General features: G+C 39.6%; 1 protein-coding gene and 1 long non-coding RNA gene across 3 annotated transcripts in view; one reads left to right on the forward strand and one right to left on the reverse strand.

Moving 5' to 3' along the window:
* Positions 1-12,300, reverse strand: DNAJC5 (DnaJ heat shock protein family (Hsp40) member C5). The gene is made up of 4 exons (XM_001509712.4): positions 12,157-12,300; positions 10,269-10,482; positions 8,452-8,623; positions 1-7,218 (listed from the first exon to the last, which is right to left on the reverse strand). Exons 1-4 carry the CDS (start codon positions 12,261-12,263, stop codon positions 7,115-7,117), a joined length of 597 nt encoding a protein of 198 aa, XP_001509762.1. The 5' UTR covers positions 12,264-12,300; the 3' UTR covers positions 1-7,114.
* Positions 11,800-14,297, forward strand: part of LOC114813724 — a 16,533-nt gene continuing 14,035 nt past the window's right edge. For both annotated transcript variants that reach the window (XR_003761459.1, XR_003761458.1), the window contains exon 1: positions 11,800-12,014. This is a non-coding gene — a long non-coding RNA (uncharacterized LOC114813724). The remainder of the gene's footprint in view (positions 12,015-14,297) is intronic.

Raw genomic sequence — 14,297 nt, forward strand, 5'->3', positions numbered from 1 at the left:
TTTATCTGCATTGAAAACATTTATTTTACAACAGTGGTTTCAGATAATTTAGCAATCTTTATTTTAGTTTTATATTCAGACATACAATACATAAATTACCATGCTAAATCATAAAATAATTCCTTCGGCTTTAACCTTATGTATGTACAGGAGCTCAGTAGTATCAAGTGTTCAATCCACGAGGTTCTAACTGCCACATCTACTTACATACAACTCAAACTATGGTCCTTTAGTAACATAACAAAATATATATGTCTATATATATATATAATCGCTTTTTCAGATGCGTTTATTCTTAGATTGTTTTTACATTGCTATTTTTTAACATAAGTTTTTCCCTCTCCCCAGAGTTGCAATACAATGCAAAATTCATTCTCATTACATCTTCCCAATACAATAAAATCCACCTTGAATCGCTTCTCTCAAGGCCTCGCTTCCGTGCAAACCACCCCCCAAACTACTACTCCTGTTTCATATGGTTATGGGATGACAGAAATCCAATCCCTTTTCTCTTTCCCCATCCCAAAAGGGGACAGGGTAAGAGGAGACAGGCTTGCCGGTGGCTTAGGTGGGACAAAAGCATCAAATTAAAGAATGTTAACACCCAAAATTTTGTTGTAGAGTGGCAAGTTTCAGGGCTTCTCTACTGAGCCCGACAGTCCGAAAATGGATTTCAATATTAAAGGAAAAGACTTCCAAACACTGCTGAGGCTTTCGTGTTCTGTCATGCCGGTAACTCACGAGGAAACGCTCTGTGCTTTGTGCTGTTTACTTGAGGCAAGGCCACCAGGCCCAGGAGGGCGGGGGTTGGTTTGTGCTCTCCACCAAAACTGAGCAGGAAATGGATGGTGTTCGAGGGGCAGTCACCAATGTGGGAGGCTTCATTTCTGGTTTATACTTTGCAGCTGGGCCTGTGCCACCCTCATCTCAAATACCTTGTCCTTAGGAGGAAAAAGGGCATTTGGGCTAGGCAACAGAAGACGGGACTGAACATCTCATGTTCCAGATGTACTTATTCTAATCACGGCGAGATCTCCAGGGACTCCACAAGCAAGTTGAAAATGGGATTTTTACCTTGGTGATGGAATGATCTCTCATTCAACCACATTTCATTTACACAACAGGCTATGGATCTTTTAAAAAAATTTAAACTAGTTTTTCCGTTTTTGCCCTTCCGCAGCTGGAAGAAGAAAGCTTAGGCTTGGGACCCAAACTGCCATTCCCTTATTGTTTGTATTGTATTCTCCCAAGCGCTTAGTACAGTGCACTGCACACCGAGAGCACTCAATAAATACAACTGACTCTACTTTCAAGTTAAGGGTTCAAAGGAGTAGTTTCGGGAGCCAAATTTCCCCAGCAGCAATGCCACACCTGTTGTATAAATATATATTACACATTTATACACACAACACAAATACACAATATCACAATTCCACACCTACACCATGTGTTTTGAACCTTGCTTTGAAACTGACAGGGAAAGAATTCATTCTGCCAATCCCACAGGTGCCAGATTTAGACAAAAATCCCCCAAAGATCTATATTTATGCATTCGTACCTCTACATATTAGAAGGCTCAGCAAAAGTACCTCCTTCACATTGGCTCTCAACTCACTCATTCCCAAATCTCTCCCTCCAAACCTCCTTCCTATGGTTGCCTTCTATTTCTTTTGTTTAAAAAGAGAGTTAGGCTAGAACACCCCAACTCTCTGGACAATCTTTAGTGACCGTCTGATGGCAGCTGAGAGGATTCAGAATTGGCCACACAGGCACCAACTGCTGAATGTGCAAGAATGACAAATGCTACAACAAAATCACTTCATGGCTGGGGGTGGTGAAACAGTGAAGGAAAGCCAGCTTGTCTTTTGGATTGTCACCCTCTATTTCAGAGACTAAGAATCAGAGAATTCAATTCTCCCACCTTTAAAGGTTACACAATAAATCCTAAATCATGCATGGGGCATTTTCCAAGCTTGTCTTGCAGGACAAGTGCCATCGGGTCGTTTCAGCCCCTTTCCTCCATCTCCATTTCTGACAGACTATCTGCCTATGTACCAATAGCTTTGTATAAACCACTGTCTGTGAAATTTCCCGGGCAGCCCTCCCAGAATTGAAGCAATTTTGTCGAGACAGTGGACCTCTCCTTCTCCAGAAATCCCTGTAGGGCTTAATTTCTTCAGTTTAATGGAGTGCTTTCTAAATATTGCACACTAGTCCCCGGGCAGGGCTCTGCTTTAGGGATGGAGTCAGATTTGCAATCTCACAGAAGAGAGGCTTCACGAGGCAGTCACCGCCATAAGGCATCACTGGCCTGTTTAGCAACACACTGGAGGTGAAAGTGGAGCTGGTGAATGAAAGTGCTGAGCCAATCCCTGGGCAACGGGCAAAGGATGCGAGTGGGAGGCGCAGATGAGGAAAAGGAGGGAGGCTGCAGGGTAAAAAGCGATTGAGCTCGGAACAAAAGTATAAATCACCAGATGGGCTTTATAACATGATCTGGTTAGGGGTAAGAGCACCTTTCACTAAATAGGACGTTTAACATTATTGCCAACCCCACCTCTGCAGTTTTACAATTTAGAGCTTCTTCCCTCAAGCCTTGTTCTGCAACCTTTTTCCTAAATAGGTTTGACTTGTTCTGCTGGCTGGGTCCATTTCAGAGAGCTTCAGAAAGGTTAAAGAACACTAGGAGCACTAATATCTAAAGCAGTTTATAAACATTACAAAGCTAAAAATAAGACTAAAAAGATAATATGGATCTAAAACATCACTGTGTGGAAATAGAAATCTACATAATATCAGACGTCGTCATCAAGACGCTTACACAAACAAGTCTATATACAAATTCAGTTAAACAATTTTCTACACAGTTAACCAACAAAAATAAAACCAATTTCTAACACAGGTGCAATGCCACTTAATGCACTTCAAGGGAAACTTCTACTCCTGGCTTTAAGGGCCAGAGTCAGTGGGGCTTCCACATCCTCAAGAATGGAACATCAGCTGCCTCAACTGAAGTTTGGTCACTAGCAAAAATGGCCTTTTTTTTTTGTTAAAGCATTGACTGATATTAAGCAGCAGAGTGGAGTTAGAGAATGCAGTGCTTCTCTTCTAAAAGACTAGCAAGCATTGTTGGCCCCAAGATGTAGTCTCAAAATCCCACCATTTTAAATACTAGAGGGATTAAATTTGCATATATTCATGGATCCTTACCTTGCTAACAGTTTTTATTTAGTGGACTTTAAGATTCGAGTTTTTAGGTATTTTTTCAAGTTGACTCTCCAAAACCCACACCCCCTATAAATATACTGCAAATACTACAAGGTGGTGAACTTTAATAAAAGGCAAAGCTCAAGGTTGATGCTAACAAAGCACAAGAGAAAAAACTGCTTCTTGTTTAAGTTAAAGCTTCAAGTTTTGGAAGGATACATTCTGCATCTCAGACAGTGATCGTGGGGGCCTTGAGTTTGCCAGCAGTTGCATTTCTCAGCCTTGGCAATTTATGCCAGTTTAGGACACAGACCACAATTCCAGTTTTAAAAGAAATATTGACCGTTTGTAAATCTGGGACCCAGGACCATGGCTGAATCTTGGCACATTGTAGTTCGAGGTCCAGAAGCCACTATTCCTCCACTAAATTCTGATGTGCAAAAAAATTAATGACCGTAAATTCTATACTACTCCCCTGCTCTCCCACACATTTTAATATTTTTTAAATTGCATTTGTAAAACTGGACAGTAAATATGGCAACCTACTTTGACACACAAGAAAAAGGATCCTCTGAGTCTAAGTTCTAATGAATTACCTTATCTATATATAAAAAAAATTAGGATCCCCTTGACACTAGTCTAAAACCCAGAAATTAAAAGTTGTAGCCAACACCCCATCCTTACAGATGAACTACAAAGTTCTATTCAGTGGGAAGGGGAAAGTGCACTGTGACAAAACCATTTGTAATAGAGACTATAGTCTTCGACAAAATCAATGAAAATGACTTTCTTCTTCTAACTACCAAGACCTGATACCTGTATTTCTTCTGCAGCAGTAGAAGGATCATAACCATTTATTACATCACAGTTCCTTCTACTCTTTCAAGATTTCGTTTTAATTGAAAATTTGAATTTTGTTTTGGGCAGCTCTGGAAGAAAACCACTTCCAATATATTTTTTCTGATATACTATTACGATGGATTTTAATGGAACTGAAGCTGTAACATCCTCCTGGGTTAGTAAACAGCCCAGCAGCTTCCCCGGTGATTCCATCATATTCCATTTAGGGTGGACTAAAATGAAATTCCCTATAAATTTCCCAGTTTTCAAAGAACAGAAATAAACTGTCGGAATTTTAAATCAGCCCTTAACTACCTATTGTAGTGATGGCCTTTTTGTGCTGACTTCATACACTTCTGGTGACCCAAGAGAGTGGATACAGACATTTCCTGTTGTTTAGTGTTTAATTCTAAGAGCAAAACTCTCCTTTTGAAGTTTTCTTAGGGCAACCAGCATGAAGGGTCACTGAGATTGATTCACTCTCAAAACCAACTCCAAAGATGAATATAGTGATGAAAGCTTGTGCCTGCTCTTACCAATTACTTCCAATTTTTATACTAGTCAGGGCTCCCTATTGTACATCTCCTCAGCATGATTTGTTGAAATATGCACAGGGGGAAGGCATGCTGTCAAGGTCAACCAGCACTACACAACATTTATCCTTGAAAAGTTTTCAAAGAATAAATCATCTCGACCTCAGCTGGACCTTTCAGAGCTGCAGTCAGAGGTTTTAAACTAGCTAACGTACATTTTGGCAATAATTATAAAATAGTCAAGGCTTCCTCCACCTCCCTAATCTCACCCCAATTTACGCTCAGCAGCTGGTGCTGTCACCCTGGTTTTCACTGGGAGGGCAGAGGCCTGTCTGACGCTTTAAACCCCCTCGTGCTTCTAAGTAGGAGCCCTGGACTAAGAGAACAATGAATCAGTCCTACTAATCAATGGTCTTGGGAAACATACCTCCGGGCTGATCCAGGATGTCTTGCTCGGCACTGTGGTTCAGAATTCCATGAAAAATACAACATTAACTTTCCCCAGGAGGATTCAATGTTATGATCAAAACAGCAACATAAGTATCTGATCTCTTGGCTTCTTGAAAGACAAGTCCCCCAACCTGATCATCATACAGAATCATGAGGGTTTTGGAACAGATTTCCATGAGAACCTACTGGCAAAGACACACAAAATATTCTCTCCCAGCTTCTGTTAACTGGGCGCATACCACAGATGAATTGAATTTGGTTAAAAGCATCTTAATCAAGACCTGACATATTAATCTGAAGAGTCTATCATTATCTAATATTATTTGTTAACTTTCTAGAATGAAACATCAGTGCTTAACAGAACTGGAATGACCAAAAGATTGCTGAACATAGGATTCAGTTTTAAAGAGAGCTGAAAATGCAATTGATAAATCCAGTTTGACAAACTGGAATACAATATTATCTAATAAATTGGCCACCCCCATTGCTTTTTGGTAATCCAAGAACTACTGCATTCTATAGGTACTCAGAAGCCCCCCAAAAGTTCTCTCTGGATAAAGGATTTTAGGTATGTTTTGTTTCATTTCTGCTCAACAGTGCAAATTTACAAACCATATCTTCTCGGACCTTTTACATCAACTAAATGTGGGCAAGGGTAGGCCGGGAACATTTACCAGATGGTAATTCTTCTATATCTATGAAAAGCGTAAATTTCATCCTCAATGAGGAGTCTGTGTCAAGTGGGGCTTGTGGTAGAGTTCCCAGCACCAACGGCGATCCAAGCAAAGTGCCTTGTGTTTCTCAAAAGTGATTCCTTAAACCTGATAAAGAGAGAGTCCCACTAACCAGGCTTTCAACAGGGAATGCTGACCAGAGGAACATGAAATGAAAGGATGAAATATGAGAGGACAGCATGGAATTAGCAAATTAACCAAACTAGAAATCACTACAGATTGCAGTTCCGACTTCAAGTGTAGGTGTAGTGTGTAACTGCTGTGATGTGTTCTAACCCCTCCTCTCCCTGCCAATTTCAAATTCCCTTTAGTGGAATCTGTTATACAAAACTGAAGCTAAAAATACCACTGATAGTCACAGCATAGAGCAAATGCTGTTGGGATAATCTAAAGCAAAGCCTCTAAAGTCAAATGCCAATACAGAAGACCACAGTTTCAAACATTGCTCACACATGATTTGGTTTTGATATCCAAAAAGTTACTCTTTCTTTTATAGTTTCTACAACAAATTTACCTGAGGGGAGGTGGGGGGGGGGGTGTGTGGAGGGAGAACTACAATGGCATGAAGTAAACAAGGCTGAACAGATCAAGTGCAAACAATACATCGCACAAGCACAATCGGCAATGCTTTCTACAGAGTAATTTACACGTTCCAAGAGTCCTTCAAAATATAACAGTTTTCTGAGGGTCAGGAGCTGTTCATCATTTGGGTGGCTGAAGAGTACAAATAGAAAGGTAAAGAGGTAAATGGGAAAGACTTGAGCCAACCAGAAAATCCCCACCTAGAAATGTCTCTGATTTTGGCCTCTCTGTTTGAGACAGGTTTGGGGAGAGGGAAAGTACTCTTGCATTTGCTAGAAAATGATGAACCCACTCCCTTCTTTTTTAAGGTCATCACAGTTCAAATGTATGGAAGCAGATGGCTTCTCATTGATTTTTGTTTATCTTCTTGGTCTGGGGAAAAGCAAAATTAGGCTGGTACCCCTGCTGAGAATGCAGAATGTCTCCATCATACTCTTAATGTGGTAACTCCTCGATACATTTACAACACGGACGTACATTGAACGTAATCCCAAACATGCTATATAAAAAAAAAAAGAAACAAGGAAGACCGTAGCTAAACTGCTTTAAATACTGCATGCTACAGCACTTCATGTATCATCAAGATACGACATTGAAGGTGACAGAAAAGGCTGAAGAGATTACAAAATATTCTCGGCAGGTCAGCGGCTGCCCTTCCATTGTGACAGGAGTTGCTCCCTCCCCATTCACTATTTCTACTGTTCATGATTCTAACGTTGAATTGGCCAGGTACTGATTTAACCATTCTAATTACAGCATTTTTAAAACTTAGTTAAATCCATCAGTATGGTAGCTGGGGTGGGAATCGGCTGTGAGCTGAGTTGTCTCTGTGGCTGATGCTGGCTGTATCACAATAGGTGTGTCTGAGGCCTCTGAAAAACGAAAAAGAAAACACAAACATGCGCTTTACTAAACCGTGATAAACTCAGGGATGCAGCATTTGATTATACCCAGTCTACAGCATTTTCTCCCACTAAAAGACCAGCTGAGATTTGGCAGCTGTGTGACACTAATAATGGTAGACCACAATGTTGCTACAGTAGCACCAAGAGTATTCAATTATTTCCTCTTACTTCCACTATAAAATATGTTGGATTTAAAATGTTTCAGGTTTCAGCTACGCATCACTTAAGCTCACGCTGAGTCTTTAAAATTTTTCTTCCCACGGTTCTAATGTTACTTCAAAACCCACTAGGGAAAGTGGGGAAACCTAACGAGTTAAAAAAACAAACAAAAAACAAAACCCCACTCATTTCTGTTTTTACTGATCACATTTCATATACCCCATATTCATCAAAAAAGGACAGTTCAATTACAGAATCTGTAGCTTTTTATCACAAGGGAGTTTAGTCCAAGTTTGGGGACCTTTCTAGTTGTTACCATGTAAACTCCTCCTGTAGACTGTAAACTCCTTGTGGGCACGGAACATGTCTATCAGCTCTGTTATATTGTATCTTCCAAGTGTTTAGAGAAGCAGCGTGGCCTACTGGATAGAGCACGGGCCTAGGAATCAGAAGGACATGGGTTCTCAGCTCTGCCATCTGTCTGCTGTTTGATCTTGGGCATGTCACTTAACTTCTCTGTGACTCAGTTACCTCATCTTTAAAATGAGGATAAGAAAGCGAGCCCCACCAGGGACAGGGACTGTGTCCAACCTGATTAGCTTGTATCTACCCCAGTAGATTAGCACAGTGCCTGGCACTTAGTAAGCACTTAACATATACCATTTTAAAAATCATTACTATTAATAATAATGGTACAAGTGTTTACTATGTGTCAAGCACTGCTCTAGGCACTGGGGTAGATACAAGTTAATCAGGTTGGACTCAGTCCCTGTCCCTGGTGGGGCTTACTCTCTTATCCCCATTTTACAGAAGAGGCAACTGAGGCACAGAGAAGTCAAGGTCACACAGCAGACACGTGGCAGAGCCGGGATTAGAACTCAGGTCCTTATCCTGGGCTCCATCCACTTACGTCAGGCTGCTTCTCCTTAGTGCAGCAAGCACTTAGCATATAGTACAGCAAGTGCTCAGTAAATGCAACTGACTGACGCACACGTGGACAGTGAATCTAGTTGGTCCTCCATTACTGGCAACGGTGCTTACCCTTCTCATCTGATTGTAACTGCGCCTCCAGGTCCTCTGGAGAAACGTAGTATTCCTGGTCATCACCTTCAGGAGGTTTAGGTTTACACTTTCCACAGCAGCAGTTAAAGCAGCAGCACAGGCAGCAGCAGCAATAGCAGCCCGTGATGAGCCCACAGAACACAAAGAGAGCCTGCAAGAGGGGGGGTAAAAGAGAAACTATAAACATGACACTTTCTCTCCCAGAATAGACATGTTTCATCACCTCACCAGGAAGGCTTCAATTAAAATTAAAATGAACAAACATCTCAACCACATCAATAAACTGACCTGGATTCAAAAATAGCATCAGTTCAAAATGAAAAGGTTGAAAGATTAATGTGACATTTCCTTTCCCCCTCAAAAAAAAAAAAATCAAAACATCATTCATGTTCAAGCAACTCTGTGTGATATTGTGGTTAATGATTAGGATCAGTTCCAAAGAGTGGGATTTAAGCAGTAGCAATCCTTGTACAACGATCCCAAAATTATTGTTTAGAGACAGCAATGATGATTTAACACTAAAAGAAACATTTCACTTAAAAAGATGGGAGGAAAAACAGCCTAAAAGGGGGGTGAGAAATTCTTTCATTCTTGAAACAAATCTTTACAGCAATCCAAAAGGTTTGCTCATTTTATCCTGAAAAGGCCTATTTCATCTTTGCCCTCCCAAGAGTTTCTTTACTACTCAAAAGAGTTTCGATTGGTGATCAAATACAATTAGATCTACCCTGGATGCCTTGGGCAGAACTCAATATTCTGGCTACTATAAATGCAGCATTAATTTTTCACGTTTCAAAAAATCTTAATTACAAAAAAAAATAAATTCAGATTTAAATTTTTAAAAAAGGCATTTTTTTTCATTCCAGGCTTCACTTTGGCATTTATTTATAAAACTCATATAAAACACCTGCATGGCAAGCCCTTCTTCAGTAATAGTTTTTCCTTCTGCTCTATGCAAATGACACAAATGGCTAAGTGAACACTCACCATCATTGCTATTTATTTAGCAGTATAGCGGAGTCAAGGCACTCAAAATTAAGCAAAGTTATCTGACTCCAGTGTCAACCCCAAACTTAAAAATATCCAGTTCTTGGTTTTGAAGTGAGAGGTCTATTTTTGAAGGAGACAAAAGTTGACACTCATGCAAGAGATAAACTCAAATAGACTATGAGGTGCCAATTATTCAAGGAAATGGGCCAGGCTCTCTAAAGAGTGGGGTGAAGCACCCCCCAAAAAAGGATGTTTCATGCATTTAAAACTGGCTAAACCTTCCTGATACTAAATTCCAAAATACATGCTGATTTCATCTAAGGCAGAGATACTGACAATTCATCATACCATTTCCCTAAATTGACCCAAGTCAACTGGAGCAGTGTGGGTTTGCAAACCTACTCATGCCTAATTTGGCATAGAAAGTGTGAAGAAAAACAAAATTAAAAAATGGAATTATAAATTGATTATTTGGACTAAGATTAAAACTGAAGTTCAATTGGACAAAACCTTAAAAATCCTAATTATAAAGTGGGTGCCTCAAAAGCTCTAACACAAAGAGAAATAACCATCTTGCAAGTGAAAGGGCCATGAAAAACACAGGAGAACTTGGTAAACACTCAGACAGATTTTCCACAGATGATCAAGTCTGGAAGATTGTACAGTACTTCGTTCATAGGAGGTGCTCAATAAATGCAGTTGTTGACAGTGACGAAGAGAACATGACCAAAGGGCATTTAAGATTTGATGTAGATTTCAGAGAGCTTACTTGAGTGCTTAAGAGTAAAAATATCCTTGACTCTCACCTTTGCCCACCAGCTGGATAGCACAAAGTAAGTATTCACATTCTCCTCTCCAAACTGTTCTGCTACATAAAGCCCCAGTGAGCCATACTTGTCATATATGTTTCGTTTTGTGGCATCAGTCAATATTGCATGAGCATTGTTGATCTCTTTAAATTTGTCTGCAGCTTCTGGATTATCTGGATTCTTGTCCGGATGATATTTCAATGCAAGTTTCCTACAAACAAAGAAATATTTTTCTGCTGTTTAAACCTGGTTAAGTCACGTCTAAAGGCCCTCTCGTTGTTTCCTCCAAACTCTACAGGGGCAAACTACTTTGCTACGGCATGATTGCTGATTTTTTCCACTTCTGCGCCAATTCCTTGGGAAGGAAGAAAGGGAGGGCACAATGCCTTCCTTACCTCATTCACAGGAAGGATGGCTTCCTAAATTTGGTCTCCTAAATTGGTTCTATTTCAACGATGCTAAAAATAAAGCAGTAACGGCATCAAATATTATGACTGTCACACCAGAGAATCCAAGTCCTGCAGTTTGCATACTGTGGGTGCCCAATTAACAGCCGTTGACTGATAAACCTTTCGCAGAAGGGACACAAGGCTTATTACTGACCTCTGGTGTCCTGTTCATCTCATCACACGTTACAATAATTAGGGAAGAAAACAAAATTGTGTGTCTTTCTCTCCTTCCCCAGCTACACAACCGCTCTACAATCTTAAAATGGACTGGAGGAAAATTCTGATATAATTAGCTGACTCGATCTCTAGACCAAATGTTCACTGAAAAATCTGAGCGAACAAACAGATTTTTACGAATGACTATTCGAGGGAAATTCAATGCTGAGTCGAACTAGAAAATACTTGCCATCACCTAGAGGACAGGTAACATGGCAACAGCGTATCCTGTTCTGAGGCAATGTCTGGTGGAACTTTTATTGGCACTTGTTCATTTTATTAAAAGGAGTCAGATGCAAAGATTACAATTTCAAAATAGAATAGGTGCAAAAATGAATACAATGAAGTCAGAACAATATGTGTCTGATCAGTTCCTAAGAATGCACCGTCAAGATAAATATGGGGTAATTGAGAAATATCACTTTAAAGGTTTATAAATGTAAAGGCCGCCAGGGCAACAGCAAAGCCTCATGGATAGAGCATGGGCCCGGGAGTCGGAAGGACTTGGGTTCTAAGACCAGCTCCGCCCCTTGTCTTCTGTGTGACCTTGGGCAGGTCACTTCAATTCTCTGTGCCCCAGTTACCTCATCTGTAAAATGGGAATTAAAACTGTGAGCTCCATGTGGGACACAGACTGTGTCCAACCTGATTAGCTTGTGCCTACCCCAGCGTTTACAACAGTGTCTGGCACATAATAAGCATTTAACAAATATCATCTTAAAAAAGGTCTTCATATTGGTTCTAACCTAAAATTGAGAAATCTTTCAGAATGAACATCTGTCTGAGAAATCACTAAAATTCTAAAGTTCTTGAGCATCACTGCATTCTGGGCAGTCACAATCATATCAGAAAGAGCTTAATGCAAACCAGGCTCTAAAACAGATCTTTCAATGTATTCAAACAACTCACTCAAGGCTGCTCGAAATTAAGTTTTGAATTCAGTGATTTTAAAAGCATGTAAAGTGTCTCTTTTTTAAACTTTAAATGAAAATGATTTTCTGAAGTTAAAAAAAAACTTACATCCAGAAAAGAGAAACAAGAAGAGCGGGGTTCATACCTGTGGACAAAACTGATCCAGGTGAGATGTTACCCGTCGGGACTATTTTTTTTTCCCCAAATAAAACCAGCTTTTCTTTAACCTTTCCCATAAATCAGAACAAGATCAAGTTTTCTTCAAACTAAGTAAGCTAATGCCAGGAATCCAAACTCCACATCCTTACCTATATGACTTTTTAATGTCATCTGAGGTCGCATTCTTGTCCAACCCTAGGACATGGTACAATGATTCTCCAGAGGTAGAGAGTGAACGCTGCCTCTGGTCTGCCATCTTAATGGGATCTACAGAGGAAAAAAAATTGAAAAATTGAGAAACTATCTAAATTGTTTAGCATGCTAAACTACAGGACCCCAAAAGTTCTCAATAAATATGACTGAACATAACAAAAAAGCTCTTAAGAACTTGAACTTCGTACTAGAATCTTAGGCCAACCCCTTACCGAAAAACTATGCTAATGCTCTGGCTGAAAAGAAAAGATAAAAGCAGAAAAAACACTATTTCAGAGCCATTAACAGGCCTTAAATATTACAAAAAAAAAGGCTGCTAAACTCAATATTTTTTCTTTCCTGAAGCCTCAGGCACTGACTATGGTGTGACAAAAAATTATCACTTTAAAATGAGGTAAATTATAAAATCTGCACGTAACTCAAACTGTTAAAGTGGATGGGGATGCACTAAGAACTCTTCACAAACACTAATTTAGAATATGAATTCAGATTTCACCAATTAGCTGAACAGTTCAAATATGGAAAGCAAAACCCACAAATTAAAAAAATCATGCTGCAATAAAACAATCATATACCATACATTTAGTTCATTCTGATTTCTTGCAAAGGTGCTGGACTAGACTGAAACTATTCTACCAATCATATTTACAGAGTTCTTATACTTTGTGCAGAGTACTGTGCTAAGTGTTTGGGATTTGGAACAGATTTGGAAGGCACCCTCCTTGCCCACAAGGAGCTTACACATTAAGTTACTGCAATGCCCCTTCATTCACATTACTTCAATCATTCATTCAATCTTATTTTTTGAGCACTTACTCTATGCAGAGCACTGTACCAAGTGCTTGGGAGAGTACAATATAACAATAAAAAGACAATTTCCCTGCCCATAGCAACAAGGTGAATTGCCCTACATTCATCTAATCCCTACGTGACAAAATTTAGAAGGGCGAAAGAGGATCAGTGTGATTTAGCTTCATTTAACTCCTTTCTACCAAGTGACATTTAAAAGCACAGCCTTCTCTCTAAACACCAAACTCATTTAATGAAAGCTATTCATTTTATGTCCCTTTATTACAGGAGTTTGACTGTGACAATAAAAGTTCTGCATCTTGGCACAAGCCCTCTAGGTTGTCTAGATCCCACTGGTAACACAATTAGACACAGTGCAAAAGGTTAGCAAACAGTTAGCAAATAAAAACCATAATAGGATTTCATTCTGATGAAAACTCGGGTTACCATAACTAAGAGCACAAGGAACTCAGTTACATTAAAATAATACATACAAAACTTAATCCTAGACATCTGGGGAATATAGAGAATATTTTTAAAAAAGACAAAAAAAAATCTGTTCCCCACCTTGGCACAGCTGGCCTATGAACAAATGTGGACATTCAGTGAGTTAGAAGTACAGGTAAAAGCAACTTGCCTAAGTGAATAAATAACCTAACAAACATAAAGTGATACATGAGTGCTACAGTGAGGGTATCAACCTGGAAATATACGAAAGGAGAACAGCTAAGAGGCGGGGGTTGAGTGTTGATTTGAAAGTCATCATGTAAGCGAAATTGAAATTCTAAATAAACTCTCTCCAAAAGGTAAGTCTGAGGGTTACATGACAACTTGTGCAGTGGGATTATCACTACCTGGATCATCATTTCATGACATTTAGGAGAAGGACTTCAGCTTCCCAGGGTTGAAACAGGTTGGGGAGGAAAGTAGGAATGGATGAGGTAATAGTAGACTGTAATCTACTGCCTGTAGACCATAAACTCCTAGGGAACATAGAGAGTTTCTACCAACTCTCTCCTATTGTACTTGAGCAAGCACTTAATAGAGTACTCTACACAAAGTAAAGGTTCGTAAATACCATCAACTGATAGGGGATACAGAAAAGTTGCTTGATAGATGTCCTATCAGGTCAACTATCAACTACTGAAAGAAGAAGTTGATTAGCATTAGCAAGGCATTTAGTTCAACAATTTTGAATCCTGTGCTGTTGCAGGAGGCAACATAAACAATTCAGGATAAAGTTGAACTTGGAACAAAACTCCCAAAAAACTCCTCAAAAGAAACACTC

Source organism: Ornithorhynchus anatinus, chromosome 8 (assembly GCF_004115215.2).
Source record: "Ornithorhynchus anatinus isolate Pmale09 chromosome 8, mOrnAna1.pri.v4, whole genome shotgun sequence".
NCBI classification, from domain to species: domain Eukaryota; kingdom Metazoa; phylum Chordata; class Mammalia; order Monotremata; family Ornithorhynchidae; genus Ornithorhynchus; species Ornithorhynchus anatinus.